Source organism: Emydura macquarii, unplaced genomic scaffold, assembly GCF_026122565.2.
Source record: "Emydura macquarii macquarii isolate MOO-44397 ecotype Brisbane River unplaced genomic scaffold, CSIRO-AGI_Emac_v2 contig_1263, whole genome shotgun sequence".
Taxonomy (NCBI): Eukaryota; Metazoa; Chordata; order Testudines; family Chelidae; genus Emydura; species Emydura macquarii.
In genome coordinates, this window is record NW_027131400.1 from 1026779 (window position 1) to 1045350 (window position 18572).

General features: G+C 43.1%; 1 protein-coding gene across 1 annotated transcript in view; it reads right to left on the minus strand.

Moving 5' to 3' along the window:
* The window catches only part of ABCA13 (ATP binding cassette subfamily A member 13), a 239364-nt gene that overhangs the window by 11735 nt on the left and 209057 nt on the right, over positions 1 to 18572 (minus strand). The window contains 2 exon segments of the mRNA XM_067550331.1: positions 13881 to 13973; positions 16793 to 16896. Of these exon segments, the coding sequence (XP_067406432.1) occupies positions 13881 to 13973; positions 16793 to 16896 (197 nt within the window).

The window sequence follows — 18572 nt, forward strand, 5'->3', positions numbered from 1 at the left end:
CTCTAACGGGGATGCAAAGCCAGTGGGTGGCAAAGCCATTAAAACCAACTTTTATGCCACCTTCTCGAAAGCCCAGTTCCAGGGTCTGGGAGGGGAATGGAAAAGAAGTGGCTGGATATCAATGTCCTCCTACTACACTCAGTTGGCAGATGTGCTAATTGGTAGTAGTCACCAACTTAGAGAAGTGCATAGGTGCTCCTCTAACCTCTATCAAGAATTGGCAGAGTATCAAAGAGCCACAGCAAGGAGCTCCCTGAATCCCTTTCCCACCCCTCCCACCAAGTCTGCTAAGTGTATTCTCAGCGAAGCAGAGAATCTGGGCCTGTAACTTAATTCCTCATGAGTAGCTCATCATCTAGATATAATTTACTATTCAAAACATGCATTTCCTCGATGTCATGCTTTCTAGTTCTGTTGTCTATGCCTGATAATAGGCATTAAATTACCAGTCTGAAAATTTGCTTGTGAAAAAATTAATCTTTTAGTATAAAACTAGCCTGACTGACATCTCCTATTGCTTCATATAATATCAACAGATTACTCAAAGAATGACATTATATCAGACAACAAAATCAAAGAACTATTGGCATTTTGTGTTTGGAAAGGAGAACATAAGCCACGTCCTTTAGAACATTGGCCATACTTCAAGGATATGAAACAATTCACCACTGCAACGTTTAACTACTTACTTGAGTTCTCATTCAATTCCACACAGTGGATGCGGTTTTTCTTCCCTTAAATATACAGTCGTCATGGGCGCAAGTTGGCCTATTGACTTCAATTAGCAGTACTCACATAAGCAAAGGATACAAGATCAGGCTCTCTATTGGGAGGATATGTGACTCTTCACACAATACACAGTCAACCTGTGGAACTCATTGCCAAGGAATGTTGTGAAGGCCAGAAGTATAACTGGAATAAAAAATAACTAGATAATTTTATGGCAGAAAAGGTCCATCATGGACTATTAGCCAGGATGGTCAGGGACACATGGCCAGGTGTCCCTCTGATGGCCAGAAGCTGGGACTACACAACGGGGCATGGATCACTCAATAACTACTGTGTTCTGTTCATTACCTCTGAAGCATCTGCCACTGGCCACTGTTGGAAGACAGGATACTGGGCTAGATGGATCATTGGTCTGACCCAGTATGGCCATGCTTATATTCTTCCTTAAGTAAAATTTACAAACAAATACAAATGTATTTGAAAAGAGAAAACATTGAGATACAACCTCAGTGTCACAGAACAGATACAAAATCATGAGTAGATTCTATAACAATTTTAAATAAATCCCTCTCCCATATGCTATTCATTCGTCATTTTTCTTTGTAATTCTGTTTTCTTAAGTAACACTAGGAATGTAAAGACAGACAGACAGATTGACACAATGCATATGTATGGGATATATATAGGGTACTGGACATATATTTCATGAGACATGTCCATGCATACACACCCAGAGCCCAGATTTTTGAAAAAGTTCCCTAAAGCTCATCTCGTAATTCCATATTTAGGCACTGAAGCAAGCAGCATGTTTTTTTAAAAATGCTTAGCTCCCAGCAACTCCCACCAAAGTCAACAGGAGATCATGGGCACTCAGCACTTAGGGACTTAAGATCCTAAATTTAGGCACCTATTTTTGAAATCTTGATTATTTTATATACAGTATATTTCTAATTATCCAAATAGCATGGTGAACTTTGCTATGCAAAGTCCCACAGATGGATAGCTTCCTCGCAGAGGGCCAAGGAGCGCACTCCCCTCTGCCTATTTATGTAAAACACGGCTGCAGTGTTGTCCGTCAGCTCCTGCACCACTCTGTCTGTCAGGAATCGGAGGAACACCTTGCACGCTAGGCAAATGGCCCTCAACTCCTTCACGTTGATGTGCAGGCTCCTCTCCTCCCCTGACCAGAGCTCCTGAGTGCCTAGGTTGGCGCTGATGTGGGCTCCCCATCCTACATCCAACATGTCAGAAATTAGGGTGACCAAGGGGACCAGTTCCCTGAACAGAACGCCCTTCATCACTGCCCTGGGAGTCCACCACCAGTTTTGGGAGGCTAAGACAGGCAGGGAAATGGTGACCACCCAGTCCAGTGGGTGTCTGCTCGGAACATATATCGAGGCCATCCATGCCTGAATCTGTCTGAGCCTCAGGTGAGCTAGTCTCACTATGTATGTACAGGCCGCCATGTGGCCTAACAGCTTAAGGCAGTGCCTGGCTGTTGTCGTGGGACATCGGTGCAGCTGGGAGATGATAGAGACCATCGCCTCGAAACATAGTTGAGGCAGGAAGGCTCTGGCCTGGAAAGCGTCCAGGGTGACCCAAATGAACTATATGTGTTGCACTGGGGTTAGTGTGGACTTCTGCTTACTTATGAGTAGTCCCAGCCTGCTGCACGTGGAGCAAGTGAGGGTCAAGCTCTCCTGCACTTGGGACCTGGACCTGCCCCTGAGCAGCCAATCGTCTAGGTAAGGAAAAATTTGCACACTCTTTTGTCTCAGGTGGGCAGCCACTACTGCCATGCACTTGGTAAACACCCTTGGAGCTGAAGATAGGTCAAAGGGCAGGGCTGTAAACTGGTAGTGGGAGCCAGCCACCGTGAAACGGAGAAAACACCTGTGGCAGGGACAGGCCCGAGGATTGCAGCCACAAGCACATACGGATGGCAGAGCCTATGGCCCTGCCCACCGAGTCAGCAGTGTCACAGGACGTCTGAAGCACTGCCCTAGCTACCGTGGTTCCTTTCTCCACGATGGTGCTAAAGTCTGCAGCCTGGCCCTGGGGCAGGGCCTCAGCAAACCACCTGAGGAAGTCCCACAGGTTGAAATTATATCTACCCAGGAGGCACTGATGGTTGGCAATCCTGAATTGCAGGCTTGCTGTGGAATAAACCCTTCTCCCAAACAAGTCCAACTTCTTACTGTCTTTGTTCTTGGGAATGGGCCCTGGCCGACCTTGCCTGTCTTGCTGGTTAGCCGCATCTACCATCAGGGTTCCCGAGGCGGGGTGAGTGAACAAATACTCAAACCCTTCAGCCAGGACGTAATATTTTTTCTTGGCCACCTTTGACGTAGGAGTGACCGAGGAAGGGGTTTGCCACAGGGCCTTTACAATCTTAAGGACCCTTTCATGGACTGGGAGGGCCACTCTCACTGGGGCAGCCGCCACCAGCACATTAAAGAGGCTATCTTCAGCCTCTTCTAATTCCTTCACCTCCAGCCCCAAGTTGGAGGCCACACTCTTGAGCAGATCCTGGTGTGCCCTGAAATCCTCCAGTGGCACTGAGTGGTCCTGGGAGACTGCCTCATCCGGTGGGAAGGAAAGGTCTGCTGAGGCGCATCCTGTGGGTGAGCCCCCTCATGGCGAAGGGTTGCATCCATTGAGGGTCCATCCATGGGGTCCAACTTCTCATCCAAGGAGTGGTGCCTATGGGCCTTCTTCTGTGCCGGAGGCACGGACTGCACCCCCAATGACAATGGATTGGGGCCCGGCCCCATCTGGACACCCCATGGGGCCCAATAAGGCCATTGTTGCGGCCATTGACCCTGGGGCCAACCCAGGGTTGACTGCACCACAGGCCGTGATGCTTTCTAGGGACATCGGCTCTCCCGACATCTGTCCCCCCTGGAAGACCCCGAGTCACTGGACTGGCGGTGCCATGTATATCCTTGGTCCCAGGTGTCTTTCCATGCTGGGGACTGCCCTCTTGACGCCTCTGACCTGGAGGACAATGAGGACTGCCTCCTTCGCCACGAGCGGTGCCAACGAAGGGAGGTGCGCTCCGAAGAGCTAGAGGTACTGAAGCTTTGTCTCAGTACCAATGATTTCCGCTGCCGCTTGCCTTGCGGTCCTGAAGACACCTTCGGTGACCGAGGTTGGTGCCGCCCTGAACTCCTCGGTGCTGAGCCAATCTCTGGTGACCAGGTTCTGCATCATGGACTGTGTGATGTCAGGTCCTCCGAAGGCGACCGGGTTCTGCACCGTCTAGGTACGGGCGAACTCCTCGATGCTGGGGATCTGGAGTGGGAGCTGTCTGAGTGCCGCCTGGCAGACCTCAACCGGTGCCGCCTCCTGGCATACACTGCCTCCAGTGCCAGAGATCAACATCAGCACCGACTCCATGTCCTGTGTTGGAGCAGGTCGGCTTGACGCCGCCGACCTGGAGCAACTGCAGGGGGAGTGGGTCTGGTCTACCCCCAGAGACTGTCCGGCAGGAGATCCTCATCTTCGTACCAGGGATCTCCACTGCCATTCAGGGGAACCCAATGCGGGTTTCCCCCGTGACATCGGCCCCTTCTCCCTCAGCAGGGAGGTGGCGTAGGCAAGGCCAAAAATGTTCTTGCCGCCTGAAAAGCCTCCGGTGTCGACAGCGTCAGCAGGGGCACTCTCCCACTCCCAGGAGTCAGAGGAGGCTCCCTGACCAGGGATGCAGGCACCGGAGAAGACTCGACGGACCGGGTTCGGTGCATCTCTGTACTTGACCCTGCCCGTATCGATAGTGCAGGGGAGTGTCCGCGCTCTGTACGCTGCTTCTTCCTCTTCAGTGCCGGCGATGTTGCGTGGTGCCGAGTCAAGGCTGGTGCCAGCAATGCGCCCTGTACCGAGGTGGAGCAGGCCATCTTGGACGCCGGGCGGTGCATTGCCTCAATCAAAAGGGCTTTCAACCAGATTTCTCGGTCCTTTCGAGTCCTCGGTTTAAAAGTCCTGCAGATCTTACACTTCTCTTTTCTGTGTGCTTCCCCCAAGCACTTGTGGCAGCGATCGTGGGGGTCGCTGAGCTGGAAGGCCTTCCTGCAGGAGGCACACAGCTTGAATCCTGGTGACCAGGGCGTAGCCCAGCTGCTCGAAGTCCCTGCAGGGACTTGCCTTATTTCTAACTACTCTTAACAACACTTAGCAACTACTTAACTAACTAAAACTAACTCAGAATAACAAACCAGGGGAACAAGCTAGTTCCAGCAACCGTCACGGGCGGAAAGAAGGAACTGAGGGGGCATAGGGCTGGCAGGACGTCATATACTGCGGCATGTGCATGGGGATCCAGGGGGTGCCGGAGCCGGCCCTTTGGGATCTGCTAAGGGGAAAAAATTTCCGGGTAACCATGCACGGAGGCGTTCACACATCTATAGTGGAATGGACATGAGCAAGCACTCGAAGAAGAACCTTGGATACTACACACAAAAAATATTAAAAGAACATTAAGGTCGCAAAGTCAATCACTCAAAAGTTAGGAAATGCCAGTGCAACCTTAATTGGGCCCTCTTTTGCAAATGCATTATGGGGAAGTCTTTAATTACTACATATTTTTCTCTCCCACAGGACCCCTGCCTTATTCAGTGCACAGGCAATTTTAATACTGGCATTTCCTAACTTTTTTGTGCTTGAGTTTGCAACTTAAAAATGTTCTTTTCATGTATGGTTTTGTGTTTAATATGTATAAATATAAACAGATTCTGCTCATTCCCAGACTTTTAATGTTAGGGAATTTTTAAAGATATAGAATATTTGTAATGAAAATGTACCTTTTCACAGTGTGTTAGCTGGACTCCATTGAAAGCTGCTTTCAACCTTAACTCTTTCTTTAAGTTTTTCTTTGGTAATATATTGAGATAGATATATTATTACACATGTATACCTACACACTCAGTGACAACAACAGGTTTGTCTAATGCAAAAATATTTTGAATGTTCAAGCTAATACGTATAAAAATTGCATTATTCCATGTTGTTACTTGCATGTTTTATGACTGCTAATAAACACACCATCACTATAATATCTAAGACATACTGGGATCCTCCAGTACTGTAATGCTGTTTCCACCCAGAGTTGAAATATTCATGAGATTTTTTAAAATTCAAACCTCTTCTTCCACTCTAAGAAATCAACATGTGTAGGTGTGTACTAGAAAGAAAGATGAAAATCTTCCTAATCAACCTAATATTTTAAATGGTAAAGTGTAAGTAGTTTGGCAACACATTTTCATTCCAGCTCTGCCATAACAAACGGATTAATGGTTGGGTAATTTAATCAGCTGGCTTGCTGATATTATGTGTGCATAGACTGGATGTGCATCCAGCACTTGAAAAATTGGCATGGGTATTTCCACTATGAGAAATCTGTCCAGATGGACCTGGAATGGAGGAAGATATTCAAAATATTGTTCCCAGGGGACTGACCAGCTGTATCTAACATAAAAATGCTTCTGTGCAATTTTTTTGAAAAACATAAAAGATAATGGAGGATTCTGGGGAGAGCACAGAAATGTAATCCATTCATAATTTAGAGTAATTGACTTATTTGGCAGGAGTGAACTGAAAATTAGATTTTAAGAGACACATCGACTAACTAAAGCATGTAGCTCCTGCAAGCCATATCTAGAATCAAGTTTCTAACTCACCTCTCAGCTCTGTCTTTCCAAGGAAAAATGCCTTTTTAGCATTATTCAGAAATTTACCAGCTGCAATAAGAGCTATTCTAAAGGAACTGGGCAATAACTTCAGTTTTGGGAAGCATTTAGAGATATTTTAAATCTGTGTCAATTTAGATAAATATCGTCTCACAAATGGCCCCAAATCTGAGCAGGAGACTGACTAGCTGAAAGTTTAACCTGGACCTCGGATGAACAGTGTTCAGTGTCTTGCATAAGGGTAGAAAAACAGCAGTGGAAATTGGTCACATCTCATATATTGAAGACAACGAGTGTGGTGCTTTATACCACTAAAGATCTTTTTCATATTATATTATTATCTTCCTGATGCTGGCCAATGAATTTAATAGTAGAGTTCTGTACTGCCATCTGGAGAACCTGTATTCAGTCCCTGACCATAGTTTCTCACTCCTGCCCGGGGCTGAAAGAATTTTAAGAGAGGAGTAAATGCCCCATAACACTCAGCACCCATTGCCATGACTGAGGAGTGACTTTAACAAGTCCTAGGGAGTCCTATTAAATCTCCCTCATTCATCTGCTAAAATGGTGGTTGTGATCCATGGCCTCACATCGCCATAGCAGTATAAAGCAGGGAAATAAGGCATAGTTTTCCAGGCTTCAGCAAGGACAAAGATAAATCTGAAGGGGGAAAGAAGGAACATCTTTTCGGTATCGGGTTTGTGTAATTATATTTATGTATGGGTAAAACCCCAAGACAAAATAAAATTGTCTTATGTAAACCAAAAATATGTCTCTTATTGAGTTTTCATGTGATACAGTATTGCTTCATTTTAGAGTGTTAAAATAAGGTTCCAATAAAGTGTTACAAAATTATGTTAATCAACAAAATGTATGGCTTTTAAATAGAAAGGAACCAATGACAAAGGTTTGGTTCAGATACAGACACAATATTCAATCAGATTATTTGTTTCACCCAACTGTCAGCTGGACCACTTCAGCCACAAGTGATTTGGGAATATTTATTCCATATAGTTTATGGAAAGAGTTACAAAGATAAGGAATTGGTTAAAAACAAACTGTAAATAAAAAAAAATATGCATACCATCAGTACAACCAGCATAAATACCTCTGTTAATATTAAATGAAACACTCATTTCATTTAATGAAATTAAATGTTAATAAAAGCCTTTAGACAAGGTCCCTCACCAAAGACTTTTAAGCAAAGTAAGCAGTCATGGGATAAGAGGGCAGGTCGTCTTTTCATTGATCAATAACCAGTTAAAAGATAGGAAACAAATGATAGGAATAAATGGTTGGTTTTCACAGTGGAGAAACATAAATAGTGGGGATTTCCAAAAATCTATACTGGGACCAGTGCTGTTCAACATATTCACAAATGATCTGGAAAAGGGGGCAAACAGTGATGTGGCAAAATTTGCAGATGATATAAAATTATGCAAGAGAGTTAAGTCCAAAGCTGACTGTCAAGAGTTACAAAGGGATCATACAAAACAGGGTGATGGGCAACAAAATGGCAGATGAAATTAAATGTTGATAAATGCAAAGTAATGCACACTGGAAAACATAATCCCAAGTAAACATACAAAAGGATGGGATCTAAATTGCTGTTGTCAGTCAAGAAAGAGATATTGGAGTCGTTGTGGATAGTTCTCTGAAAGCATTTACTCAAAATGCAGCAGCAACAAAAAAAGCAGACAGATATTAAGAACCATTAGGAAAGGGATACATAATAAGGCAGAAGATATCATAATGCCACTATATAAATCCATGGTATGCCTACCCCTTGAACACTGCATGCAGTTCTGAACATGCCATCTCAAAAAGATATATTAGAATGAGAAAAAGTACAGAGAAGGGCAATAAAATATTAGGGATATGGAACAGCTTCTATATCATAAAATCATAAAAGATTAGGGTTGGAAGGGACCTCAGGAGGTCATCTAGTCCAACACCCTGTTCAAAGCAGGACCAACCCCAACTAAATCATCCCAGCCATGGCTTTGTCAAGCCACACCTTAAAACCTCTAAGGATGGAGATTCCACCACCTCCTTAGGTTACCCATTCCAGTGCTTCATTACCCTTCTAGTGAAAAAGATTTTCCTAATAGCCAATCTAGACCTCCCCTATTGCAACTTGAAACCATTACTCCTAGTTCTGCCATCTACTATCACTGAAAATAATGTAGTTCCATCCTCCCTGGAACCCCAGTTCAGGTAGTTAAAGGCTGCTATCAAATTCCCCGCCACCCCCATTCTTTTCTTCTGCAGACTAAACCAGCTTAGCTCCCTCACCCTTGCCTTATAAGTCATGTGCTCCAGCCCCCTAATCATTTTCGTTGCCCACCACTGGACTCTCTCCAATTTGTCCACATCCTTTCTGTAGTGGGGGGCCCAAAACTAGACACAGTACTCCAAATGAGGCCTCACTAGTATCAAAAAGAGGGGAATAATCACTTCCCTAGATCTGCTGGCAATGATCCTCCTAATGCAGCCCAATATGCCATTAGCCGTCTTGGCAATAAGGGCACACTGTCGACTCATATCCAGCTTCTTTTTCACAGTAACCTCCAGGTCCTTTTCTGCCGAACTGCTGCCTAGCCAGTTGATGCCCAGTCTGTAGCAGTGCATGGGATTCTTCTGTCCTAAGTGCAGGACTCTGCACTTGTCCTTCTTGAACCTCATGAGATTTCTTTTGGCCCAATCCTCTAAATTTGTCTAGGTCACTCTGTATCATATCCCAGCCCCCCAGTGTATCTACCATTCCCCCCAGCTTAGTATTATCTGCAAACTTGCTGAGGGTGCAATCCACCCCATCCTCCAGATGCTTTGAACAAAACTAGCCCCAGCACCGACCCCTGGAGCACTCCACTTGTTACTGGTTGCAAAATAGACATTGAGACGTTGAACACTTCCCATTGAGCCCAATGATCTAGCCAGCTTCCTATTCAACTTATAGTCCATTTATCCAACCCATACGTCTTTAACTTGCTGTTAAGAATACTGTGGGAGACTGTATCAAATCTTTGCTAAAGTCAGGGTATATCACGTCCATCGCTTTCCCCACATCCACAGAGTCAGTCATCTCATCATAGAAGGCAATCAGGTTGGTCAGACATGACTTGCCCTTGGTGAGTCCATGCTGACTGTTCCTGGTCACCTCTCTCTCTTCCAAGTGCCTCAAAATGGATTCTTTGAGAACCTGCTTCATGACTTTTCTAGGGACTGAGGTGAGGCTGACCGGCCTGTAGTTCCCCAGATCCTCCTCCTTTCCTTTTTTGAAGATGGGCATTATAATTAGATATTTTCCAATCATGTGGGACCTCCCCCAATTGCCACAAGTTTTCAAAGATAATGGTCAATGGCTCTGCAATCACATCAGCCAATTCCCTCAGCACCCCCAGATGCATTGCATCTGGCCCCATGGACTTGTGCATGCCTTTCTAAATAATCCTGAACCTGTTCTTTCAGCACCGAGGGCTGCTCACCTCCTCCCCATTCTGTGCTGCCCAGTGCAGTAGTCTGGGAGTTGACCTTGTCTGCGAAGACAGGGGCAAAAAAAGCATTGAGTACTTCAGCTTTTTCCACATCATCTGTCACTAGGTTGCCTCCCCCATTCTCTAAGAGGCCCACACTTTCCCTGACCACCTTCTTCTTACTAACATATCTGTAGAAACCCTTCTTGTTACCCTTATATATGAGGAGATATTAAAAAAGACTGGGACTGTTTGGCTTAGAAAAGAGACAAGAAGGGAAGGGATATGATAAATATCTAAAAAAATCATGTATGGTGTGGAGAAAGTGAATAAGAAGGTATTATTTAACCCTTCACATAACACACAAACCAGGGGTCACCAATGAAATTAATAGACAACAGGTTTAAAAAAATCCTAAGGAAATACTTCTTCACACAGTGCACAGTCAACCTGTGGAATTCATTGCCAGGGGATGTTATGAAGGACAAAATATAACTGGGTTCAAAAAAGGATTAGGTAAGTTCATGGCAGCTATTAGCCAAGATAGTCAGGAATGCAACCCCATGTTTTGATTGTGCCTAAATTTCTGTCAGAAGCTAGGATTTGATGAGAGGGGATGGATCACTTGATAAATCACCCTGTTCTGTTCATTCCCTCTGAAGCATCTGGCACTGGCCACTCTCAGAAGACAGGATACTGGGCTGTGTGGACCATACTGACTCAGTATGACCATTCTTATGTTCTAACATACAATTAGTATGGTTTACGTGAATTTCCTTTCAGCAGAATTTCTGCTTTAATATGAACTATAAATAAAAAAAAGTCATGTGTGTCAACAACACACAAAAAATCTTTAATTTACAATGTATGTGGTTCACATGAATTTTCTTTCAGCATAGTACTAGAAAAGAATCCCCAAGCAAATCAATTCATATTATGACTAAACTATACACACTTTCACTACAAACTCGTTTTCACTTCCAGCACACAATCACACACAGAGCACATATCAAATTCCTCATAGTCACACTCAAACATACAATCTTTACTCCAGCCTCAGTGTGATAACTTTTCAAGTTAAGGCATAATCTATTAAACTATTTAGGCTGTGTACCCCTTTCAAATAATATAGTCTACTGCGTACTATGAGAAAGGGTCATAATATACCTATGATCAGATTGCCAAATTACTGAATAAAGTGCATTGCCTGCCATTACAGGATATTTCTCACGTGCCCCCTGATGAGAGCTTGTGTACCCCTAGGGGTAGGCATACCCCAATTTGAAAACCACTTATATTAATCATGCTGAAGTCAGAGTTAAAGCTGGGCATTTGAGGTGGAAGGGGGATTTTGTTGTAGATTTGAGACAGTCTGCAGTTGCATTTGGGCAGTAGAGCAGGTAAAATCAAGTTCATCTAGATGTTAATGTTGCCTTAATTGATTGCATTGAGTTTTACTAATTCTCTTCACTTGAGTCACCTTACCGGAAAGTTAATTTTAGGTGTTTGTGGGGGGGGACGGGAAATTTCCTTTTTTCTTCTTTTTGTTTTTGTTTGTACAAAGTGTTACGGTGCTGGTGGATACTGTTTTGATGGGGTATAGGAGAAACAGGGACACTAGAGGATACAGAGAAGGAGGGCATGGGGAAGTGGGAAGGCAACAGGAATTTGTTAATGAAGCAGGCAGTAGGCAGCACAGGTGGCTGTTCAGGGTAGTAGATTGTGGAGGACGTAGTGTTTGGCAGCTGGGTAGTTAGGATGCCAGGAAAACAGAAGGTGCTGAATATAAGTTGTATTGCTGTACAAGGTGTAAGGTTTCAATAGGGCAGTGGGGTTAGTAAGGCTGAAAGGGGGCAGAAGAAGGAAGGTTGGGAAGAGGAGGGAGTAATGAATGAACTGTAAGAAAAGCAGAGGGGAGGGGAGGGAAGGGAAGGAGGATTCCAGGGATTGGCTGTGAATATCCGATGTGGGTGGGCATATAGGTGGTGTTGAGCAGGGAGTAAGAAAAAAGTGTGACCTCAAGGGCTAGGTTTCAAAGCAGAATGGCTTGAATTGATTTCTCTGAGAAAGTTAGTAACTATTTTCCCCCCGAAAATGTAATAATCCTCTGGAGAGTAATTGTGGTATATATCTGGAAAGTAAACTCAATCAATCAATCAATCAGTGAGCTGTGAAATAGAGAGGAGCTTCACTCCAACACACCTTATCAGGTCTGTGGGAACCTGGAATGCTACAGAGGTTACCAGCAGGAGGATAAAGAAACCTGGAGTCAGGACCTGGCTGGGGATATCTGTATGGAGAGGAGCTGAGAAACCAAGTAGGTAGGCTGGATAGCGGGGAAGCCCCAATGAATGGAAGTTCATGGAGGATATTGAGATTCACTTTTGCTTCCCTTTGGGTATATCCAAAGTGTTAACATGAAGAAGGGGAATAATTTTTATTGCATTTAATGATTATTTTACCTAATATCTTTTTTACTGGATGCTTGCGTGTTAGGTTCTGAATTAGTGGTGACAATGATGGTTTAGTAACAGGAAGCTAAAGACAAATTAGACTGTTGGAGCTAAATTTCAGAAATGAATGATATTAATTGGTTTCTCTGGAAAAGTTAGTGACTATCTCTCCCCATACTCCTCCCCATAAAAAAATAGGGTAGAAAATGTAATAGGCCTCTGAACAACAAGCATGGTATATCTGGAGACTAAACTCTATCATTGAACTCTGCAATAAAAGGATTTTAAACTTACTTTACGTGAAAAATCTCAGTGTAGCTTTAACTACGAGCTCACTACAGATGCCTCAAAGATATTGATAATCAGTGCACATATCACAAAATCTCACATGCATGCCATTAAGATTCAATTATTGAAAGAACTGACATGGCAAATAGGAGGAATGCAAATGTACTGATAATGTGACATATATGCTATGTTTTTCCACTTAAAAATAATTAATTTTACAAGAATAATTATTAGGAATTTGTGTCAAACACTCTCTCCTTTGTGAATATCTTCCGCTGGAATCCTGTTTTGGAGAAACTGAAAGAAACTCATGTAGCCCTCAACCCCCAGTCTGTTGATTTGTGAGCATCTTGAAATCCTTAGGATTGGGAGGGACTTCTGGTGTGTCACCTAGTTTAATCCCCTACATAGTTTTCATTGCCACTGATCACCTGCATGCATATCTATTTTAGAGTTGGCTATCTCTAGTAATGGCAATCCCAAAACTTCTCTTTGTTTACAGTTATAATGCCAGATGCTCAGCTAGTGTAAATTAGCATAGCCTCACTGACTCCAGTGGAGTTATATTGATTTACACCAGCTGAGAATCTGACCCACAAGGTTTATTCTTACGCACTGCTTCTTGCTCTATTTTCCTGATGGTAATGTGCACCTGCCCTCTTTATAACATACTAATTTACATAATTATGTTTGACTTCAGAGCACAGATCAAGCAGGACTGTGGGCGTTCAGCTGAGAAAAAGGAAGGAGAGAAATATTATTATTTATAAACAGAGAGCCTGATTCTGAAAGATGATGAGCACATACAGTGACCACTGAAGAGAGTATTATGAGAGAGGGATGGCTAATTTGTTGGCTCAGAAAGCATGTTTTTAGTGGCTACTGTTCTGGTACATGATTATTCCTATGAGAAGAGATGAACGTGATGAACATAAGGCTTTTTTTATGAATACAGTAAAATGTCAAATTGCATACATTGTACATTTCTCAGGTTGAATGCAGTAGGAGCTTGATTAAATACATATTTTGCCTTTCAACTACCAGTACAGATTACAGAGTATCTTAGCAACGTCATACAGCAATTTAGTTTGCTAAGATACCTTAAATGTTTCTTTTTTAATGCTAATAATGGCAGGTAAGGGGAAATTGGTCTGCAGTTATAAGTATTTATATCCTATTGGCACTATGAAAATGTCTAGCTAAATCTCTGCCTGAATTTAGCAGCAGTAGGTTAGATGTCAACACAATACCTGTTTTTAATATGCTGGGGAGAACCGAGACACCTGAAACTGCCATTGACCATAATAGCAAGCCGAGTGCAGAGGGCTTCGCACTCTTCCATACTAAAAGAAAAATGGTAAAAAGAACAATAATTAGGACAGATGAAAGTTATTTATGGATAACTTTAATTAAAAGTTGAAGGAGTCTGGATGGCAGAGAAGGTGGGATACAGAACCTTTTACTTCTAGGTCAATGGTTCAAAGCATCACTAATCAGTAGAGACCAAAAGTTATCATCATATGACAGCTGGTGGAGTCCTATAAAAATGCATTCATGTTTTCAGTCCATTTCTAACTGGATAATTTTGGCCATGTTACAAAAGCCATACTACTATAGGCACCATTAACTACCTTATTTGCAGTCTCAGAAGAGATGCTAAGGACTGGGCTATGGACACCATAATCGCTAGCATGCCTAGTGAAGGTCGCTCCAAATTAAGGTTGGAACATTTGGCAGGGCAGCATGGTAAGTCTACACTCCTTTTTGCATTGTGCTAGTCCTTGTGAGGAAACTACTACTTAGTATGATTGAGGATGACAGAGAGGAGTCCTCAAATGACTCAAACAAAAATGAATGAATTTAGGATACAGCACGAAAGTTCAAAAAGATGCACCGTGCTGCATTTGAGTGCTTCAAATAATAATGAAATATCTGACTTACAAACATTAGCACTGCCCACATACGTTTCATATAGAGTTGAATAATTATTGCAGAGCACAGAAAAATTAAGTAAGCCATGACAACAGGAATAAATTTCACATAAGAGCTCATGACAATGGTACATTTCCAAAAACAACTTCCAAGGGGGAGGCGTGACATGGAAGCTGCCTTTCAGTGGGGCCTCAACCAATACTCTATTTGTGCAGGCATATTTCTGCACTTGAGAATAAAAGTGTCTGCAATTCACTATAGACACACAGTCTCGGTAGTGAGATGCCTGATGACACGTATGGGTGCAAACAGGTAGGTAGATGTACCTGCAATTTACTGTCACCCAGACTGTGGCCCCCACTTTACAAGGAGTCACTCCCCACCCTTGTTTGGTCCACATAGGGGCTGGCCAGAATTACAGCCATTACACTTGGCAAAGTACAGGGGCTGCTGTTGAGGTACTCCCCTCACTCAAAAGGGGACAGGAATGGGTAGGGATTAGGTAGCCCATAGCTACGACCCTCTTACGTGTGGGGAGTATGTTACATCTCTTAAAGGTGGTTTGCAGATAGTTCTCCCCACAGCACAAAAGGGAAGCTAGCTCTGAGAGGCACTTTCTTTGAGGTCCCATGCCTCCCAATGCTGCTCCATGGAGTGATGCTAACTGGCATTTCCCTCACATAGGATTGTGGCTAAATACCACAATCCTGCTCTTTGGGAGCAATTAATACAATCTCAGAGACTAATTTTTCAGAGTTTTACTTAAAAAGCAACCCACATAGTTTATATGCACACTTGTTAATGCACAAAGAGCTTCATGTACAAACATAAATGCATTTCCCATTTAAAAAGTCCTTTGAAAAATCTGGCCTCTAATATCAAATCTTTCCCAGGCGCGACCAGTCACCACAATGTGCTGTTAATTAGAATTGGAATCTATGTGCATTACTATTGTTAATTATTACTACTCTAGTTTCAATTGACAATAGTTTCTTTTCCTGATCACAATATGTCTGTGAGCTGATGGCTATTATCTTCAGTTTATTTGTTATTTGAAAATGATGGTTTTCACTCCATGCTTTGAAAATCAAGCTGTGTTGCCTTACTGGTGACTCTTTACTTAAATCATGCTTCTGTTCCCACACTGGATGAGCAGGCAAGCAAACTGGCTACAAACATTTATGTAGGTGAATTTAAAGATTCTGTTTCCATGAATACCAAAACAACTTTGAAATTCATTTTCTGTGAGCCTCAAGCATTTGAACATTCAGAGACAGTAAACATGTCTTGAAGACATCTGAAGCAATTTTCATTAAAAATGTCTAACAAATCTTCATGGAACATTTTGCTATGGCATTCTATCTATCCATTTATTAATTCAGGATTTAATTTGGTCAAAACATTAATTCAGGATTTTGATTAATTACTTCTGCCCCTTCTAGCCATTCTTTCATAATTACACAGTTAGAGATTTCCATCAGCGAATCAGATTGCTTCCTCAACTTAAGCCATTTATATATAATTATACTTACTATATAAGTATGCCTTGCAGGGAACATGCAATTTATTCAAGCTACCATAGATGCTACAAAACAGTATCAATGTCTCCTCCATTAAACTGACAACATTGAGAGCATATTAGGGAGGATTCACAAGATGTTTAGTGCCACGTTGGAGATGGTGGGAAAAACCACCCCACTGCCACCAGGGGATGGGGATGATACAGTCTTTTCCAGTGACCCAGGCAGTGCAGATGGATGGTGTATACTGGAACAGGTGGTATGCTTCCTCACTCTGATGCTAACCACCATCTCTGGTCAGTTCAGAGAAGGGAAATGGCCATGGACCTCTCTTTCTTGTCCCCTTTGGTGATGGCTAGTTCCTTGGGGGAGGTGAGGGAGGAGGCTTAAAAGGAATATCCCCAGTTCTCCAGGGAACACAGGAACTAGAATAATGATTGATTCTTGAATGGGGAGAGCAGGGAAGGGGAAAGGTCATTATCTCCTCCCTCTCTCAGCATACCCATCAAGCCATAATGGAGCCTTTAGCACTTAAATTTAGGCAAGTTCAGATTTCATGGAGGAGAAGGAATTGCCATAATATAGTAAGAGACCGTAGCACTGTAATCCTGAACACAAATATCAACTTCTCTCCTTCAGAAGTGTGCACCTCAGAATTCAGAGCAAATGCTTAGAAAAAAAGAATGTTGGCGGATGTGATAGAATTGCACCTGTGGGATGTCAGCACAGCCGCACAGCCATCCTGAACTTCCTTCATAATGGTTTTCCAGAGGTACCGCTTGGAACAGGGATCCATTCCAGAACTGGGTTCATCCTACGGAAACAAATGCATCAGGTCACAATGAGAGTAAAGGAGAGAGAAAGAATTTAATGAAGAAGCAATTAGGGCCAGATGCTCCTCACCTCGTCTATTTACATGCAGAGGAAAGAGCTCTCTGACTTGGGATTAGCAAAGTTCCTCTGTTTTGTCAGCATGGAGTTTGGTGGGGGTGCAGTGATTGCTCCTCCTCCCTGCCTAGAACTTGTGGATCTGCCTGAGGCATGGGATAATGAAAAAGAGGTTCTATATCTCCATGTGTCTCCCCTGCACGCGTGCGCGCGCGCACACACACACACAGCTCCTCAGTGCTCTGTGGGAGCAGAGATTCCTTCCCCTACGTTCCCTATGAAAAGCCTCCCTTCATTCCAATGTATGGTGGGGGAAACCACCTGTTTACACACAGACTCTGAAAGCATTGCCTTGCTCCATAATCTCCCTCAGAATTTGAAGGAAAATAATGTGACAGAGGCTGGCCATCACCCCAGCCTGTCCCATTGATTGTCCAACACTTCCAAAGATGTGGAAACTAAATCTCATGGAGCAGTCACGGAAGGCTTCTGTGGGAAAGGAAGTGCAGCTGCAGAGATTGCACTTCCCCTTTCTGCATCCTCTGGGCCTTATAAGATGGGTTTTGATACCTTTTTGCTGATGGAAGCAGAGAATATCACTTGACCTTTACTCTTTAAAATCCATCCTCTCCACTTTTGTAATGACAGAGAATACAGCTCTTTCAATGGTTCAGCTGAATGTAAGGTGTCATGAGACTGGCACTGGGTCTCAAGAGTGATAGTCTAGGGTTGGGTTTATTTACTTTTCAGGAAGGAATATTTGCTGAGGTTTGCAAGCAAGATGCTCAAGAAATTGCAGCATGCTATTCTAACACTGATTTTGTTGCTTAGACACAAATGACAAGGAAAAAGAGTCCATCTCAGTCTCTCTCACAATTAATTTGTTGACTCTCTAGGGCTGGCAGGAGTAAAAGGCAGTAAATAACAAAAGCAAAAACCCAACTTATTTTTCATCACCTAAATAAGAAGAGATGACTCTGAACACTAACGGGGAGCAGATCTGTAGGTAAGTTGGTTCCGTTTTTAACACTGTCACTTTACTAGAGAAAACACTTCACATGGTATTACTTCTGTTCCCTAATTATGGTTCCTTCAGAAATAAACCCCTCTAAAAATCCTTTATAAATAATCCTCCGCAAAACACTTATAATATATCTAAACCTTTTAGAGCATTTGAGTTATTTAAAAGCATGTTTTTCCTCTTGACACTACATATGTGAGGATGTGTATTTCACAGCAAGAGGCAAATTGAAATGACTCCCTGCAGTGGCAGATTGTCATAGATAACAGTTGGAGTACCTTCTGAGAATAGGGGGAGCATTGACTTAAAAAGATAACCTCCCCTTTTGTGAAGTCATCCAAGCTCAGTTTGAGCTGAAAAATATAAGTAAAACTATCCAACCGATAAGTGGGTCAGTGCTATGAGATTAGAGGAAGCAAAATATCTCTGATTTTATGAACATATGAAAATTCGAGGCACGGCTTGGTAAACGCACTAATCTAGTTTAACACATTTTGTACTCACTTTTGAGACATACTATTGGAATTTATGTTTCTTCCCTATACTCTGGGAAGCATATGCCCACCCAGTGGCATATCTGA